Genomic DNA, 19,310 nt, shown 5'->3' on the forward strand with positions numbered 1-19,310 from the left:
AAATGCATTTAATACGCTGTTTATATTAATTGAGTTTAAACGTGAATATGTCTATGAAAGATTGTGTAACTGTACTGTGATAAAAGAAGATCACAATGCTGAAAAAGCACTTTCAGTATAGGCTAACTACGTTTGGAGCAGACTGCAAACTCGTCCTGTGTGAAAGCAAAATGAGTCCGTGCTGCTTCTGCACCGCATACGTAACGCACACGCACTGCAGATGGAGTATGTGTGAAACAGGCGTTAGTCTTAAAGGGGTCATATGATGCGATTTCATTTTTTCCTTTCTAGGAAAGCCCCCCGACCCCCCCACCCCAATTTTTTTAATTTAAGCCACTGGCATAATTTACCTCAAAACATCCAGCACACTTTATCATGGGAATTAATTGGGAAAAACGCTTTGTTTATTAATTTTTTTCTGTAAGAATATACATTGAAAATTGTGATAGATAGATAGATGGATGGATGGATGGATATAGATTCATAGTCATGTGGCTGTAGAAGCTTTTAATTTTGCCACATTTTGGTTGAAGAATTATAAATGTTTGGTTATAAATGGAACTGATTGACAGATGCATCTCTGTTTTCTTTTGTCTATAAATGTAATGCCCATTTGTGAATTGCAGGAAACACAGAACACAAGTCTTTCGGTCCTGTGAGTTATTCTTTGGCTGCAGAGTTGCAGGGCCTCATATTTGCCTCGTGACAGAGTCAGTCCCTTTGCTAGGTGCCCCTTCACACACACACACACACACACACACACAAGTGCAAGTGTAATTTCTGGTTATGCAACAGGAGCTGGGAGTGATGAGAGATTTTGTTAAAGCAGAGAAGGTGAAAGACTGACTGGAAATAAAAAGGTTGATATTATGGTTGTTTGAAGAAATCAGTGCATTGAGCAGGAAGAAAAGACATTTATATACTGATGTAATAGAGTGGGTGTTCAAGTGGGTGTAGCAGTAAAAGAAATGAATGGCAGCTTTATTCACCTGTGTGTGTGTGTGTTTTATAAACAGCACACCCCTAAAGTTGGCTAATTAACAGGTGAATTTTCCCTCTGTGAAACAGCTTCATAAAACATCGTTAATTAGCTGTAAAAAAAAGCATTATGTCATTATGAGGTTATTTTGAAGTTATTTAGTCCAATCTATACCTGAACATAGCCTTATCTTTTCAATCCTTTAAACTGTTCTCAAACTGGTCTCAGAACAGGTCTGAACAAGAAGCTGACCTGTAGTCCATGGTCTTCTGGTGCCTTCTCTGAAATTATCCTATATTAGTTCTGCACTACTTAACAGGGGCCTCCAGTGAGACTGGCATCTCAGTTAGGCCGCTGCGTTCATGAACCGGGCCAAAATCAAGACCTGTTTTTCTGTAAATAACCACTGACAGTGTGATGACATGTTAAGACTCTTTCACTTCTCATCTTTCAAGAGAACGCTTCTAGCAATGTAAACGCAAGCTTTAGATCAAACTTTAGTGACTTTAGTCTCAGAGGTGTCCATCTGTTCAGTCATGTAAAAGCTAGTTTACTGCTCCTACATGAACTCTAAGTGACACCATTAAATGAGCAGTTTAAATAGTTTAGTAGCAGAGAATTCAGGAAACTCAGCAGTTAGCCAAAAGATCAATTTAGACTCTTTCAGTGATCACCAAGGGTGCTTGTGAATGAAGGATTTTTGGGTGTACGTACATTTTATTCCTTATAGAAAAACGCTTATTTGCTGATTTATCTTTAAGGTGTGCATATGTGTCTGCCAAATGCATAAATGTAAATAAATAAAGGGGGAATCTAACTAATTAAAACAAATTAAAAACTCAATACAGTTATTTTTCTATCTAAATTTTTTTAGTTTCTCCTGAACAATTTTATATGTATTTCCAGGCAGAGTTGCTGAGAGAAAGGAAGTTTAATTTAGCACTAGGTTTATGCTGTGATTTGTGTGACTACATGACTTTTACAAGCTTCATAAACATTTTTCACCCATAAAAATTGTTTTAAATTGTAACACGCTGTACTCATGGTTGTTGTAAAATGCAGCCATCGCTGCTTAATGGACTCTTTTGTCCATAATACAAGTATTAAACCATAAGGGTAAGTGTGTGTTCTAGTTAATGGTTCCAGCTTGTTGACAACTAGTTTTGTGTGGCACGTTTGCACAGCTTCTAAGAAATACGATTTGGTGCATTATGGATAGTGTGCTAAACTCCTCACCACAGGATCACATGGATATAAGGAAATAGTATGTATATATATATATATATATATATATATATATATATACTTACACCTGCACACTGACACAAGTCAACAGCAGAAATTTAACCTAAAAAATGAAAGCAAAAGGGCAGCTCCAGCCTGTGTCTATTTAGCGTTAAAGTGTTGTGGTTCTAGTAATGACCTCAGTGTAAACTTAAGCTAAGTGTGTTGTTTGGATTCTCCTGTGAATTGTAGCGCAGATGAACCCAGTAGTGAAGAGACTGTGAGAAACTGAGCAGGCACAGTTTTGTACTTCGCTGACTTGGATGCTTATTTTATTTTCTCCTTTTTGCTATTTCCATTTTTTTTCCCCCTGCAAGAAGCTAAGACTTACCTAAATAATGTCTTGGCACTTACAGAGAAAATAAAGGGTGACCACATGTAAAGTAAACTCTAAATGAGGAAAGTATGCCTTTATCTTTGAGGAAACCCAAAGGCCAGAAGGCAGCCTGAAATTACAGCGTAATGGCAGAGCTTTGAATTCTGAGGACTTAATTACTTTAATTATAGCGATGCAGAGAGTGAGTGAGTGAGTAGGATTGCTGAAATATAAAAAGGGATGAGGAGGAGAAATCAAGAGGAAAAATTACAAAAGGATTGCTTGAATGCTTCAAGGGTCTATAAATTGATTTTTGACCAGCTGGACATCACAGTCACTTTTGCACAAGTTGATGTAGTGCTTTCTAGCAATTGTACATTCATTGCAACTTCAACTGTATGTTGCATGCAATAGCACATTTATTTTTACTGTAAAGGTAGAGTAACAGGACCTTAGGGCACTATGATTCACATAATGCAGAAAATGTAGACAGAATACAGTCATAAAAATGGAATTCACGTTATAACTTTGAATTTTGGATGAATAAATGAAACATACAATCTTGTATTCAAATATGAAGTCTGCATGTTCTGCATGTCTCTGTGTGAATGAGTGTCAGTTTTTTTTTCAACATCTGGAAAATTTTAAATTGTGCTTTCGAGATCTGGAAGACTTGTGTACATTTTTCTATTGATTTAGCTTTTTTTTTTTTTCTGGTTAATGCTCGGCTCAAGAAGATTTCATTGACTAGAAATTGCTCTTTATGAGTGCAGTTGCTATAAATGATTTTTAATGACCAGAACAGTCATGGAAATGCATAAGTCAAATGTGGTGGGAAAGATGCCTTTCATTCAAAGCACTTTTCAATGCACGAGAAAACTATGACTGTGGTTATCAAATTATAAATGATATTATCAGATAAATGTATATTTAAAAAGATTTTTAAATGGTAGCCACCTTAACAGTGTTACTTCAGTCACTGTGATGCTATTATATAGATACTGAGATCACTGAGAAACATATATTATATTATATTATATTGCAGCTTTTTATATTTTGAATTATTTTTTATTTTTGTTTTGTTTTCATTTTAATGTTAAAGTTTTAGTAATTTTGTCATTTTTATTAGTTATCGTTGTTTTTAAATGTGTTTATTTATTTATTTATTTTTATTTCAGTTTTAGTTCAAGTATATCAAGTTCAATTAAATGAAAATGAGAAATGTTGCCCCTTAGCAACTAGCTGAAATAAAGTATGTTTTTTTTTGTTGTTTTTTTTTTACTTTTTATTTTACTTCAGTTAACGTTTATTTTAAGAAACAAAAATGTTTTTATGGTTCAGAAGTAGCTTTAATGTAGTTGGCTACATTTTGTAAGTAGCTTGTAGTGTAGCTTTTTTTTTTGCTGTCATTAGGCAAGTTGCTACATCACAGCACTTGCTCAAAGTAGATTCCATGTCTCTTTCTTCTGGCCTGTTCCACACGTGCACACTCTCTCACTCTGTTGCTCTCTCTCTCTCTCTCTCTCTCTCTCAATTCAATTCAATTCAATTCAAAAATTGCTTTATTGGCATGACTGTAAATGATACAATATTGCCAAAGCTTAGTATACATGTACAAAAAGATAAAAATAATATAATAACAATATCTCTCTCTCTCTCTCTCTCGCTCTCTCTCTCTCTCTCACTCTCTCTCTCTCTCTCTCTCTCTCTCTCTCTCTCTCTCTCTCTCTCTCGCTCGTTCAGCCAGCCACCCCTCTCTCTCCAAACCCTCATTTTCCTCCTACAGCTCTTTTATTCAGCACTATTAATAATTAACTGAAATAGCCATCTTCAAAAGAGCCGAAACACAGCTGAAGCACATTGATGTGAAGCAAACAAGGTAGAGCGCAAGAGTTCAGTCTGTTTCCACATTCCTGTCAATTAGCTGAACGTTAGTATGAATTTAAAAGTTGACAAGACATAAACAGTCATTAGCTTCCACTTCGTTTTCATCTCTTGAGGTGTTCCCTCATGAATCCCATTGGATTCTCTCATGTCTTCCTTATTCTGATGTTTACTGAGCATATTCACTTTAAAATTAAAATGACAGATCTCATCAAAGACTGTAAAGTATGTCTTGGGGCATAATAAAAATATTGCAAAAATTAATATACGAATATTGTGTTGCTTATCTTTTATAATGCCTTTTCCTCCCATTATTTATTTTATTTAACTTCATTTTTTTCATTTTATTAATAGTATTATTTTTTTAGCTCACCTAAAATTGCTTGCTTTATCCAATATTATGTTGAGAAAGGTGGAGAAGGGGTTCAAAATGTTTGCTTTGTTCATTTTCTATTTGAATTTGGTAATATTGCTGCATAGCCTCTCACCCCCAGCGCCTTTGTGCAACATTATTACAGTCCCATGAGTTTTCTCTGGGTTGTTTTTGTTCTTCTCGCTCAAGCTTTAACAGAAGTCAGAATGGGAATCGGTTTCACTGTGATTTTCTTGTGGGATTCAGTGAGCCTCGTGTTGAAAAAACATGTATGATTTGATAATGAAGGTTGGCGTCAACATTTTTAACAATGTTCCAGTGTTTTATTTGATTTGGACTTCTAAGTTACTATTTAGCAAGATCAGTTTACCACATCACCAGACCCATCATAGTGTGGTGCACATCAAAAAACAAACCGACTTGGTTAATATGTCAACTTCCCAGTCAGCGTGTACAGCGTGTAGTTAGATTTTGCTGCGTTAAACTTATAAAACAGAAATACAAATAATGAGTAATGATGTAAATAAATTTGATCTATGTATGTGTATATATATATATATATATATATATATATATATATACCCTCAGATGATCATACACTCTGTAATTTTCGCTTTACAGCTACTAAATCCCAACCTAAACCAACTTTTTCATTAAGGCATTTTACATGAGCCTTAGCTTAAGATAAATTACTTTGACATAAATGAACAGTGTGTAATGGCGTCTGCGGGTACATGTATTGTTTGTTGAACAGTCACTGGCAATGTCTCTACCACACACACACACACACACATTCATAGACATGCATAAGCACACAGGCAGTGTGTGGAGAGGTCATGCTTTCTCTCATAGTACCCAGAATGCCTTGGGCTTGGAGCGGTGCCATCCCTTTGCTACTCTGATAACAGAGTTATAGAGCTGCACATTGTCGCTTTGATCTCTTTATTTTGCTTTTTTTTGTATCAGCCTGTTCTTTTCGCTTTCGCATGAGTGGAGTTGGAACATACCCAGCCGTCAGTGTGTAAACAAAATGCAAGTCTGGCTATGTGATGTCAATCATCTATTAAAATAATAAAACAATGAACATCAAGATGGCAATAAAATAGTGAACAAATAAGGCAATGATAGCACAACTGAACACATTGATCAAAGCTTTGAACTGTAGTTATGAACAGAAAGACACTTTAGCCATCACAAAGTATGTTTACTTGTTCTGCACACTGACTCGAGAGCCATCTAGCTGAGGTGTAAGAGCGACCTCTATTGGTTGGGAATGAAACGGGTCGAACATTTAACATGGTATTGGAATATTTACTTATGAAAAAGTGTGTGTCTTTAAATTGTTTTTAATTGAATGCAGATCTTTTTAATTAAGAAAAACTTTAATGTGGAAGCATACTGTTGAACAACCTTTTTCTGTTTGCTGTCGTCCTCACAGGCGAAAAGAGCCGTTCAGAGAGGGGCCACAGCGGTTATCTTTGACGTCTCGGAAAATACAGATGCCATCGACCAAGTGAGTGTAATATCAGTGATGTGTTGCACGTCATGACGGCTTCAATCTAATTGGATCTTTATCAGCAATACATCCATTTTTGATATTAGCATTTTCTAGGGTAACACCTTGAAAAACACATTTGGTCAATTATTATAGATGGATATATAATGCAACTTTTCATTTAATTCAGTTCCAACCAACCAAGCTTTTGTAGATGGTTTGTTAATGTGTTCAGTTGGTGGTTATATCCCCTTATGAAAATTAACCATGCTTTTATTATAGTAAAACTGTAGTAACCATAGTATCTATATCTATAACCACAGTTTTACTACAAATACCATGGTTAAACTATGGCTGGTTTAGCCAAACCATTGGAAGTTTGTGGTTACTGTGGTTTAACTACAATAACAATGTTTTTTTGTTTGTTTTGTTTATAGTACAAATAAATAACACTACCATTCGAAAGGTTGTGGACAGTAAGTTTTTTTTTTTTTTCTTTTTATTCAGCAAGGATCCATTTAATTGATTATAAGTGACAGTAAAGACATTTTATAATGTTAAAAAGATTTCAATTTCAAATAAATGCTGTTCTTTTGAACTTTCTATTCATCAAAGAATCCTGGGAAAAAAATGTCACATTTCCAGAAAAATATTAAGCAGCTCGACTGTTTTCAACATTGATAATAATAATAAGAAATATTTTTGAGCACCAAATCAGCATTTTAAAATGATTTCTGAAGGATAATGTGACACTGAAGACTGAAGTAATGGCTTGTCGTAAATGACATTTTTAAAAATATATTAATTAGAATATATTAAATCAAATATATGTAGCTTTGGTGAGCATAAGGGACTTCTTTCAAAAACTTGAAGAAATGTACTTTCGTCATGAAATGCTTAAATCTAAGCAAATTCTAGTTAAATTGCTGAACTTTTAGAAATGGAAAAACACAAACAAAAAAAGTGGATTCTGAACCTAAGCACAACATACTATTGTACTGGTATTTTTTAAGAAACACTAATGTAGTTAAAGATTTTCAGTAGGAACTGAATGAACTGTGTTGTCCACTACCACTGTATTTCCATTTACTTAAAGGAATCACTACCGTGGTGCAGCACCTATTCTCACCTATACCGCTGATCTGCGGAAGTCCTTTTCTTTGTCACTGCTTTTGAGAGAGCAAGGGTCTTTTTTTTCCACTCCCCACTCTTTCACTGTGGTATTTCTCTCTTCCAAACCAGGCCCAGACTTGCTTTTTTCCCCCCCTCTCCCTCGTTCTGTTGTAAACGGTGTACAGACGAGATAAAAGAGCTTCTGTGTAGACCACATGAAAGGAGTCAGCGCAGTACATTCCAATGCCAGCACCTCTGTCCAGACTCATTCGGCTTCCTCTGTCACACAGATTACGGTTTAAAGCCTCAAGGCTTTGGGGAGTACGAGGAGAGTTTTAATCACGGGGTTCAGAGAATTAAGGGAAAAGCTTTCATCATCACCTGCTAGATCCTACTCTAGTTCCCTACCCCCGATCCTAACCTAGTTCTGTCCTTATTCATTTTCTCTCTCTCTTTTCTCCCCCAGTAAGCAGACGTACATTACCAGATACATCTGTGATACCTCATATAGTGCAGGTTAATGAAAAATTATGCTTATACTTTTTTTAAGTGATCTGATTTTTGCCTTGTGGATGAATAAATGGGTGAAAAAATCCCATAGATTCTTATAGCATTTCATTTTCTGACCCTTTAGATATATGTAGGGTCCCTTTTTAAAAACTTGAGGGCGGGCCAGTAACCAACAGCCATCAACCAGCATATCTAGTAGCTAACATCTAACTCAGAAACACCCTAGCCATCATGGTGACAGATTTAGCTTCTGTCGTAATTGTAACATGTAACATTTCTATCATACTGTAATGCATAAACATAGAGAATGCCTGGTTTGAAACGTGAGGCTTTCCCGGAGTCTGTGCGTCTTTTCTTGAATGAAAATCCAACAGACCCGAAAAATGAGAGGGGGGGAAAGAACACTTAAATGACTATCTTTCAACTTCCCATATTTCACATTAGAGACATGACGACAGAGGGAGAAATAGAGGCTTGAATATCCCTGGTATTTCCCTCAGGTTTTTCAAATTACAGACTGGAGCTGTAGTCTGAGGGAGCTACAAGGCTAAATCGAGCATCCATATTCGCAACATGCAATTGGTTTACTGCTATTTTCCCCTTCTATGGAGGAAAAGGTCCAACCACAGTTTCCATGTCTGGACTCTATAGGTTGCTTTTTCACATGGGTGTATGTTGTCGGGAGAGCTTTTCCCCGGCAACCGAGTTCATGTTGATTTGGCAGATTGAATAATGATTGAAAACGTTATTCATTAAAAAAAAAAAATTACATGTATTTTTCCAAGTGCATCTTTAGATGTAAAGCCACAGCATTGTAATGGGTTTTGTTGCTGCTGCTTTTGAGAGTTTTTGCTCAAAATAACTATCATTATTTGTTAAGTGGTCTGGCATGAGAGTTTAAAATATTTTTCTCAAGGTCTGTCTTTTCTCTCATTATTTTCTCTAGCTGAACCAGGTTTCAGAAGACCCCTTAAAGAGACCGGTGGTCTATGTCAAAGGAGCTGATGCGGTTAAGCTGATGAACATCGTCAATAAGCAAAAAGTTGCACGAGCCAGAATCCAACATCGACCGCCAAGGGTAAGAGTTGATGCTTGTATTGCATGCATTAAAACATTAGTAGAGATGGGTCACAAAGTTTATCTAGATTTTTTTTTGTCATTTATATATATATATATATATATCCAGTATATATATATATATATATATATATATATACAGTATATAATATATATATATATCTACGTAATTAGTTACTTTTTTTATGGAGTAACGCAATATTGTAACGCATTACTTTTAAAAGTAAGTTTCCCCAACACTGTATATATCCATATATATCATAAAAATTTATATTTTACAGAGTTGCAGAGGTATAAAACGCTCCAAAAAATTACATCTTAAAATTAATCTACTTTAAAGTACGCCCTCTCGAGCAGGTTGTGTTTGGCTGTTCCGTTATGACAGTGTTCCACGAAGAAAGTTGTATTTTACAATGGCTTTGTCATTTTTACAAAGTTTGTAATCTTATTTTTTGTATGCAAGGTTTTTCTGCATACACCTTATCTTTAAAATGTGCTGACATTTTCCTGCCGTTGTGTACTATTGCAGCCCACAGAGTATTTTGACATGGGAATCTTCCTGGCGTTCTTTGTTGTGGTGTCTCTGGTCTGCCTCATCCTCCTCATCAAGATAAAGCTCAAGCAAAGACGCAGCCAGGTGAGGCTCCATAATGCAGTTTGATACGGGTTTCATTCATTTGTAACAATTCAATTTGAGGTCTAAATGTTGACCTCATTGCTTCATGCTATTGAATTCATTAGCAAAAACGTGTCTTGTTTTATGTCAATTTTAAAAAGTTTCACGAGTTTGCCTGCCCATTCAGTCCTGCTAGATAATGGTAAATGGACTTGGCTTGCTGTCCTTGAAGGAGGTTAAAGTAGAGAAAATGTTAATTGAGAGAAGATCACTGCTGCGGCAGTGGAGTAAATTTTGAGCACTGGGGGCTACGGCGGGAGTGATGGGGAAAATCACTGCTGTGGCAGTGAAATGAATAACAAATGTTTAACGAGGAGCAAAATTGCTGCTGCTGGGGTGAAAAAGCTAATAAGAATTTGTCACTACTGCTGCTTATATACGCTCGTAGCGTTGATTGACAGGACTGAATGATTAGGCTCCTCCCAAACCTACGTTTGGAACTTCATTTGTTGCATACCTGACATGCCTTGTTTTTCTTCTATCTCTTCTTCTGTCCATAATTGTTTTCCCACCTGTCAGAGTTCCATGAACCGGATGGCCATTCAGGCCCTGGAGAAAATGGAAACACGCAAGTTCAAGGCTAAGGTCAAGAGTCAGCGTGAGGCCAGCTGTGGAGCATCAGACTCAGTGAGCAGTAGTTCCACATCAGACTGTGCCATATGCCTTGAGAAATACATTGATGGCGAGGTAATGATCTTCAGAAATGTTCAAAAACTTGTAGCTTTTCTTTTAGAAAAGGAGAAAAAAAAAAGTATTGCACATTGGCCAAACAATCAGTATTTCCTCGCCTAGTCAGTTCTCTAATATCTATTCCAAAACCAAATGACAGGCTAACAGACTAGACGAGTATGCCAAACCACTGCTGCGGAACCCTGGAAAATTAGTCATGCTTTCAAGTTTATTTATTTTGGTTGATTTGGTAATGGGGTAATGGACCTCTCTGAGGTTCTTGACAGTGTTGTCTTAAACATCCATTTCTTAGCCTCCCTGAACTTCTTTTGTCTCAAAGTATATGAAGACTAACCCTGGTGGCATTTTTTTTTTAATTCGTCTTTTGCGGTTATGTGTCATGCTAAAAAAAGCACACAACAAAGAAATCAAGACGTCTGGGAATCACAGAGGAAGTGGCAATATAAAAGGCTCAGTGGCATCAAAGAGTTTGTCTGTGATGATGAAGAGAAGCAACAAAAGCAGGGTGGAAAGGCAGAGGGAGGGGGATGAGTCATGCTTGGGGACAGTCGTGCTTCTGTGGGTGAGATCGGTGAAGTTATGCTTTCTGACTGAAAGCACGTTTTTTACGTCCTGTGAGCACTAGTTTTAAGACATTTCTTAGCATCTTGAGCACTGACATGCTGTGTAATGGTGGCGCCATCTACAGTTTACATTGCATGATGCCGTTTTTAGCAACTTAAAGGTGCAATAGGTGATTGTCTTCAGAAACATTTTTTGTAATGCTGGTTGAAAGTCTCTACACATCCCGATAGCAATCATTAAGTTGAGTGGTCTAAATGTAGTTATCTGTATTTATATATGTGACCCTGGACCACAAAACCAGTCATAATGGAAAATTTAGATTTATACATCATCTGAAAGCTGAATAAATAAGCTTTCCGTTGATGTATGGTTTGTTAGGATAGGACAATATTTGGCCGAGATACAACTATTTGAAAATCTGGAATCTGGGTGCAAAAAAATCTAAATATTGAGAAAATCGCCTTTAAAGTTGTAGAAAAGCGAGAATGGCAGACAAACATCAACAACCTGATCTTCCTTCCTGGTATTATAATACTTTTAAAGTTTTCTCACCGGTGAATGACACACGATGTAGCCCAGCGGTTCCCAATTCCAGTCCTTGCGTCCCCCCGCTCTGCATATTTTGCATGTCTTGCTTAGTTAACACACCCGATTCAGATAACCAGCTCGTTAGAAGTGAGCTATGTGCATGAACTGTGTTCCGATCAATATGATCCCTACACAGTGTTCATTGCTTCCCTACCTGAGCGGGGGAAATCCGTTGAGGTTTACTTCACTTCGGAACATGGGCTGGAATTGGGAACCGCTGATGTAGCCTATTGTAATGTTGTCTCTGGTGTAAACCTTCCTGTAAAATTTAGTTCCAACCTTAATTAAACACACCTTAACCAGCTAATCAAGGTCTTCCAGGGTACTAAAAACTTCCAGGCTGTGTTGGGGCAGGTTGGAGAGAAATTGGCCCTCTAGGATCAGGATTAGATGCCCCTGATATAAATCGTCAGTTACTTGAAAAAAAATGGATACCTATGGTTATCTGAATTTGGGGGGCCTGCAAACATTGTATCCCAGAATGCTTCAAAATGTCACAGCAGTACTTGTAAGGCCCACAAAAATGTTAAACAGATCTGTTGATCTCTCAATCCTTCCCTTTTACAGGAGTTGAGAGTGATCCCTTGTGCACACCGATTCCACAAGAAATGTGTGGACCCTTGGCTACTTCAGCACCACACTTGTCCACACTGCAGGCACAACATTATTGGTGAGCATAAGATGCTGACTCTGCTGTCAAATATGTCCGAATTTATGGTCTTGAATCAGTTCATTTCTAAACCTGTGCTTTATTATTTTCTACCCAGAACAAAAAAAGGGAAACCCAGGCGCTGTTTGTCTTGATCCAGGAAACCCAGTCCACAGCCGCCAGCAGAGAGTCGTCCTCCCTGTTCATTATCCAGGAAGGGTGCACAGAGCTGGGCAAGTGACAGCCTACCCTACACAGACCAGCATGGACCCTCATGGCAACCCCATCACTGTTCTAACAGTGGACCAACACCCTGAGCAGGGCCTCTATCCTTCACAATCTTCCGTTATTCGGGGTTACCCTGCCCTCCACTTGGAACACACGCTAAACCCGCACCATTGTGGCCTGGAGCATCGTGCCCCTGCTTACCCACAAACCCATACTTTCAAACGGCCCAAATTCCATGGACGAAATTTTTCTCGTGCTGCCTGCTTTTCCCAATATGAGACCATGTACCAGCACTACTATTTTCAGGGCTTGACCTTTCCACAACCTGAAGGTCAGCAAGGTAATGGACTCCACAAAGGTCACAATCGACCCTTCCAGCCAGGACTTTTGTATCCTACTGTGGTGCACATGGCACCAGCTTCCTCTTCCCGCCTGGGTGACTCTGGAAGCACCTCCGGACTTAGTTGTTACCACGGGCACCGATCCGTGTGTAGTGGTTACCTTGCGGACTGTCCTGGAAGTGACAGCAGCAGCAGCTCGGGTCAGTGCCACTGCTCCTCAAGCGACTCCATGTTGGATTGTACGGAAGTCAGCAACCAGGGAGTATATGGGAGCTGCTCAACGTTCCGGAGTTCGCTAAGCAGTGATTACGATCCCTATGTGTACCGCAGTAAGAGTCCTTTTCGGGGATCGGCCGGGGAGGCTGGGACGGTGTTTGCCGCCACCCCTCAAGCTGACGACACTTCGGCCCCAGTATCAGGGATGATGGACTGCCTACAACCGCCGGTTGGAGTGTGTTACAGTTCTGGGGACCAGTTGTCTAACTGCAGCCTGGAGCCCAACTGTAGTAGCCACTCTTCGGTGGAAACCAGGGAACTTACTAGCACTACCTCAGCTGGGCCCCTAGAGGGCACTGTGGCAGAAAGGAGCCACAGCTCTGTGAAGCCTTGTGGAGAGCAAGGGGAAGCTTGTAACTGCTGTTTCGAGGTACCCAAATTAAACTTAGAACGTAAAGGTAAGGAAGGAGATGACAGGGGACACTGCAGGTGGGCCACAGAATCTCAAGCGGTCGCTTCCCCACAGAACTTTTATAGTGTTAGTTCCGAGCAGCTACAGTCTCCAGATCATGTTAGCTATGATGGACTGCCATGCTGCTTCTACACAGAGATGACTGTACACCAAGGAAGTGCTAGTCATTATGCTGAAGATTGTTCAGTTAACGTACAGTATGCCCAGACAGACAGTGACGGCTGCATGGGACAGGGTTGCTGTGAGCTAGCGCAGCGGATACCCATAATTCCTGAGGATACAGACTGTGAATTAGGCTTGGGTCCAGAACCACAAACTAGTTTGCTCCCTCCTAGACTTACCATAGAGAGGGAGGAGAGAACTTCTGAGGAGACTTGTGACTTGTTTTTCACCTCAGGACAATATAGAGGTCAAGTTTATCAGCAGCCTCAGGATGAAGAGGCGAGAGCACTGTTTCCCTCGCAGTGTAGCGGCGTATCTGAAACACAAGGGGGTGGCAAAGCATCATTTGATGGATCGGGGCTCTGATAGGAAGCCCTAACACAGCACAAGCTCTTGAAAATCAATAAACGTTAAACTTTTTTACAGTTTTGTTGTTAAAAGTGTACTTTGCAGAAAGAGTTTGTTTCAAATTAAGATTTTACAAATGTCCTTTTTTTTTTTTTTTTTTTTTTTCCCGTGTTTTTTTTCGATCTGGTCGTTCCCAGCTCTGTCGGACGTCGGAACGGGGCTCTGATAGGAAGCCCTAACACAGCACAAGCTCTTGAAAATCAATAAACGTTAAACTTTTTTACAGTTTTGTTGTTAAAAGTGTACTTTGCAGAAAGAGTTTGTTTCAAATTAAGATTTTACAAATGTCCTTTTTTTTTTTTTTTTTTTTTTCCAGTGTTGATCTTGTTCATTCCTGTGGCCTTCAGAATCTGTCACATCAACACAATGGTTATAGGCGAAAGTACAAAGCTATATTTTGAATTTCACATACTTCCTCATGCAACACAAACTCAGAAATGTGAGTCATACAGATATGCTTCTTTCCTGATTGGACTAGGACCAGGGAAAATGTCTCTACATGTATATGACTACCTTTTATGATTTTATGACAATTAAGATTATGCCTGAGTTCAATGTTATCAGCTAAGATGATTTGAATGCTCTTTTTACACGTATTTCATTCAGAATTGCATGCATGTGAGCAGTAAGAAGTCATACAGCATGTACGTACATCTCAGTCAACTAAATGATTTCATTTAGAGAAATAAAAACCAAAATGGAACACTGCATGTTGAGGGAGTGCACATCAGGTGCTGAGGTAACTTCTCTGAAAACTTAACTAGGAATATGTACACCTCCCTCTTTCTCCTCCTTTCTCAGGGCCGTTTCCTTTTTTTGTGCAGAAACAGACCAATAAGAAAAGCTTCTTTTTTTATATATATACTTTATCAATGGAGACTACTGAGCTACGTATATATCACACCAAAGTTTAGTTTGTCTCCAGGGTACAGTCAGAACACCACTGGTAGAATTAGAACCGGACTACTTTAGGGTTAGAGGCGTAGGATGTCTAGTATTTGACCCCTAATTATTTTTTTTATTAAAGCTAACATTTTGTCAAAGACGCCAAAGTATAATGGTTTAAAGAGATTGGAATGCAGTGGTATATGTATATATATCAAAAACCGCATAATTACCTTTAATAACTACATGTTGCACTCATGCTTTTACACGTCATATCATGCCTTTCTGTTTTTACAGAGTATTTTATACTGTTTCTATGAAATGTACCCATACAGCTTACACAGGCGGTCATTTTATATTTAAATTGTTGATTCAAGAGAAAATCCATTTACTAAATGTTAACTTTGACTGCTTACAATATTTTTGTGATTAATTTTTAGAATATTTTACAATTGAAAAATCACTATAAAATGCCAAAAATAAAACAAAGGCATGGAAAAAAAAAAGTTTCAGTGTAACTTTAAAAATAAATAAAATCTTCATACAAAAAATCTTCACACCCTAAGACATGATAGTGCCTGTGGTTGATTAAACACTGTTATACATTCTCAAATTTCAAGACCCAACACAGTTTTATTTTAGGCAAAAAAAATTACTTAACAACATCAGCATTGGTGACTATGAGTATAGTGTGTATTAGCTTGTAGATTTCGATTTCTGCACAGTCTAATCTAATTGTCATACTCTTCAAATTTCATATTAAGAAATTCTTTTAACCCAAAAAGCAAATTATGCTGACTTCGAACTGGTTTTCTTTAAAATACAAATCTTTGTCATCCCAGGCTATCTGGAATCAGAAGCACATTGATAACTGGAATATAATTTCATTCACATGTGTTTCATAAACACATAATCCTTTATGGATTACAATCCGCCATCAAAATGATACATTTAATTATTCTGGGGCTATAAACCAGGGGTGGCGAACATCGGTTTAAAGCTTTAAAGAAAACCAGTTAGAAGGGAGCATAATTTGCTTTTTGGTTTAAAAGAATTTCTTAATAAGACAAAGTGGCAAAACTTACGGACTGCAGCTTTTTAAAAAAAAAAAATGTTTTAATAAAGATTTTTGGTATAACACTTACACAATGCATACATAAGCGTTTTACAAATCACCTCCATGCAGTGAACAAGACAACAGTGTTAAGGGACAGTAAAAAAGGATTATTATAATTAACTAAATCCATTAAAAACCTATATATATATATTTTTTTTTTTAATAAAATTAATCTTAATTGATGATTATACACAAGGTTAACTGAAAATAGATTTTAAAAACCTTCCAAGGCAACATTTCTCATGTACATTTAGTTTAAAGTACTAAAATAACTAAATATGTATTAAAAAAGCCAAATAAAAATGGCAAAAACAAAGTTACTAAAATGAAAACTGAAAATGTAAAAATAATTCAAAATAATAAAAACTATAATAGCATCTGTAGTAAATAACAGGTTAAATGACCTTGTAAGAATAGGGTTGGTCACTTTGCTGAATTCTAGACACATGAACCGTCCACCTGGCTTAAGGACACGCAAAGCCTCTTGTAGAGCCTGCCAAAACATTCATCATGTCAAACAACTACAGTGACAGATTGATCAAAGACTTCAAACACTTCACTCTACAAATATGTTAATGAAAAATGATAACACAACATGAAATGTGGTAACATTTTAGATTAGAGAGACATGTAGATTGTGAGCAGCAGAGCAATATGGGCTACATTTGTAAATTCGGGTTAGGAGAGAAATGGCTTTCAGTTGAGTGATGTTTTAGTCTAGTTTTAACCTGTATTCATGCAAACTGATGTGGAGTGCAGAGTCTTTACTTGCTCTATGTGGGTGACATTTCTGATGCCGAATGCAATACTGTATATGTCGAACTGATCGTCATCGAACGGGAGCTCTTCTGCATCGCCCACGACCCATGAAAGACCTGCAAATATGTGACAATGAAATCAACATTATATTTTCACTCCAAAACATGAATGATACAAAGTTTTCGGTTAAAGATGACTCTACCTGTAGTGATTCCTGCTTTCTCCGCCCTCTGTTTACCAACTTTGAGCATTTCTTTGTTGATGTCACACACCACCGCGCGAGACTGTGGAGGCCCTGCTTTGTCTGACACGTAATGATCAGCGATGTCCTGCCACGATGGTGTCTGATGGGATTTTGCTCTCAATCTCTGCTGACGATCATACATTGAGCGCGTGTACTCCAAGAAGCGAAAAGAGATGTCACCTAGAGCAGAACACAGTCTTGAATTTACCCAAACATCTAGGGCAAGGGTTTTCAAACTTTTAGATGAAACAGAATCCAAATATGATCCTCGACTTTTCCAACAGACCCTTTTGCGGCCCCCTGATCTAGGATACATGCGTTCACATTAAAAGACAATTAATATTCAGTAAGATTATCAGTTTGACTGCACTGACACTACTGGATGAGAACAAAACTTGAACTTAATTGTAGTGAATAATGACATTTTGTCCAAGATATGGATGAGTTCGTTTCTTCATTAGAACGGAGATGGAAAAAATTATTGATTTACCAGTGCCACCAGCCGTGTCCAGCAGTCGTAGTCCCGGCTGAGGGTTCATAGTGTGCAGCAGTGTGTCTTTCCACAGTCTGTGTATTCCCAAACTCATGGCGTCATTCATCACATCATACTTCTTGGCCACACTTTCAAACACCTTATACACTGACAGTCGAAGAACAACGGGGTAAACGGAAATGTACTGGCTAGTGAAAAAGACTCTAGCACACACTATCAATGACTGAATTTATACACCCAATAAACTAATGCATGCCAGTTAAGTTAACTCACCTTTCTCTGCTTTCTCCTCCTCTGGGACTGTTTGGAAACCAAAGTGCGTACTTCTGCCCTCTGTGCTATCGCTATATCCGCGACGCCCTGTGATTCCAGCACGACAGCATAAATGTTTGATTCGACACCTTGAAACATGTTGAATATTTCGCGTAGAATCGGAGAGAGCTCTAAGGGCAAGTGTCCTAACGGAGGCCGCCATGTTTCTCTCAAGTTCAGTTACGTAAGCACTTGCGTCATAAACCCGTAACGCGACGAGTTGTAGTTCCGGTGGATCTTTCATGGACTACAAAAAAATGTAGCGATATGACATCCAGTGGCGTACTGGACACCCCCGCGATGTGTTGGGGCTCCGTCTCGGGACATATTAAAAGGCATTCATTCACAAATCACACAGAACGTGTTTTTGCTTTGAAAACGCACGACGCGGCAGTGGAAATTGGAAAAAAACTTAAGGTCTCTTTTTTTAAGAAATGACAATAACCTACGTGTTTAGTAACCCCTACCAATAGAGGGCACTATAGGATTCATAGTCATGCTTCAATGCCGCAGTGCTTCAGAGTTCAGACTAAACTCAGCATAATGTCGTTGAATGACGATCTGCTTGTTTGCCTTTCTGAGTGGCTTTTAATTTATGTGGTTATTTAATGAGTGAAGGCTGATGGGGTTTATGGGGTAATCAGACAAATCACCACAGATTTAATACATGCATTAGCAATTAGCTCTGAGTGCATCATTTAGGCTATACAGATCAGTAACAAACCTCATTGATAAATGATATTTCTTTTCTGATTCGCATTTGTGTTGCGTTGCAATACTTTGTGAATGTGTTCACCTCACATACCATGAACATCTGCAGGTGGGCAGCCGGGCCTCCACACACACACACACGGGAAATGGCTTACACATGGGGCCTGTAATACAGGCTTTGTTTGTGCATCCACTCTGCGTCTGGTAGTCATTTTATCTGATAAGCATTTGAGCAACGCAGAAAACATCAGAGCTGAATTTCTTCCTTCGCTTTTTCTCTTCGGCAGATGTTAGTGTTTTGGAGGTCTGCCTAGTTTTCAAATGCATTCTTGTTTGCCTATTTCCCTCTTTGTCATATCTTTTCAAAAGAACGCTGTGGTTGTGTGTGAAACTTTGGTCATCCTGCAAGCAAATTTTGGAGTCTCCTGAAATATCTAATTTGCATTGTAAATTCCCTCTCTCCTCTATGTAAATGATTGCATGTTGTCATTAATAAAAAAGGACATTAGCGACAACTCATGATGTACAAAGCAAACACGACAGGCATAAGAAACATGCATATTTATTTTTGCACTCAGGACACATTAAATAAAAACTACAAAGGTACTTATACAAAAGATAGACTATATCCCATTTTACATCCAAAATAACAATAATTTATGGTATAAATTAAAATTCTCACTATTTTATTTACAATTTCATGAAAACAACATCTTTTTTTATTATCCCTGGAAGCACCCTTTCCCAAAATTGGAGGGATTCCT

The 19,310-nt window shown here is 38.1% G+C and overlaps 2 protein-coding genes across 2 annotated transcripts in view; one reads left to right on the top strand and one right to left on the bottom strand.

Moving 5' to 3' along the window:
- Positions 1–14,115, top strand: part of znrf3 (zinc and ring finger 3) — a 74,445-nt gene extending 60,330 nt beyond the window's left edge. The window contains exons 3-8 of the mRNA XM_016572827.1: positions 6,275–6,349; positions 8,901–9,032; positions 9,561–9,668; positions 10,227–10,394; positions 12,117–12,219; positions 12,317–14,115. Coding sequence (XP_016428313.1) covers positions 6,275–6,349; positions 8,901–9,032; positions 9,561–9,668; positions 10,227–10,394; positions 12,117–12,219; positions 12,317–13,983 — 2,253 coding nt within the window. The 3' untranslated portion in view covers positions 13,984–14,115. The remainder of the gene's footprint in view (positions 1–6,274; positions 6,350–8,900; positions 9,033–9,560; positions 9,669–10,226; positions 10,395–12,116; positions 12,220–12,316) is intronic.
- Positions 14,116–15,753: 1,638 nt separating this feature from the next.
- Positions 15,754–18,386, bottom strand: LOC107755815 (2-methoxy-6-polyprenyl-1,4-benzoquinol methylase, mitochondrial-like). Its single transcript, XM_016572735.1, has 6 exons — positions 17,797–18,386; positions 17,521–17,670; positions 16,989–17,210; positions 16,796–16,902; positions 16,432–16,520; positions 15,754–15,757 (listed from the first exon to the last, which is right to left on the bottom strand). The coding sequence occupies exons 1-6, from the start codon at positions 18,077–18,079 to the stop codon at positions 15,754–15,756; spliced, it is 855 nt and encodes a 284-aa protein (XP_016428221.1). The 5' UTR covers positions 18,080–18,386.
- Positions 18,387–19,310: the final 924 nt, after the last annotated feature.

The sequence above is a fragment of the Sinocyclocheilus rhinocerous genome, unplaced genomic scaffold (genome assembly GCF_001515625.1).
Source record: "Sinocyclocheilus rhinocerous isolate Xijiao unplaced genomic scaffold, SAMN03320098_v1.1 scaffold352, whole genome shotgun sequence".
Classification (NCBI taxonomy): Eukaryota; Metazoa; Chordata; class Actinopteri; order Cypriniformes; family Cyprinidae; genus Sinocyclocheilus; species Sinocyclocheilus rhinocerous.

Bases quoted from the DNA above. Each gene is read 5' to 3' on its own strand.
- LOC107755815 (XM_016572735.1), bottom strand. From the start codon at position 18,079: ATGAAAGATCCACCGGAACTACAACTCGTCGCGTTACGGGTTTATGAC. The intron at 17,671-17,796 runs GTGAGTTAACTT...TTCGACTGTCAG, and splicing joins GGAGGAGAAAGCAGAGAAAG to TGTATAAGGTGTTTGAAAGT. The intron at 16,521-16,795 runs GTAAAGACTCTG...ATGTTTTGGCAG, and splicing joins ATGTCACCCACATAGAGCAA to GCTCTACAAGAGGCTTTGCG.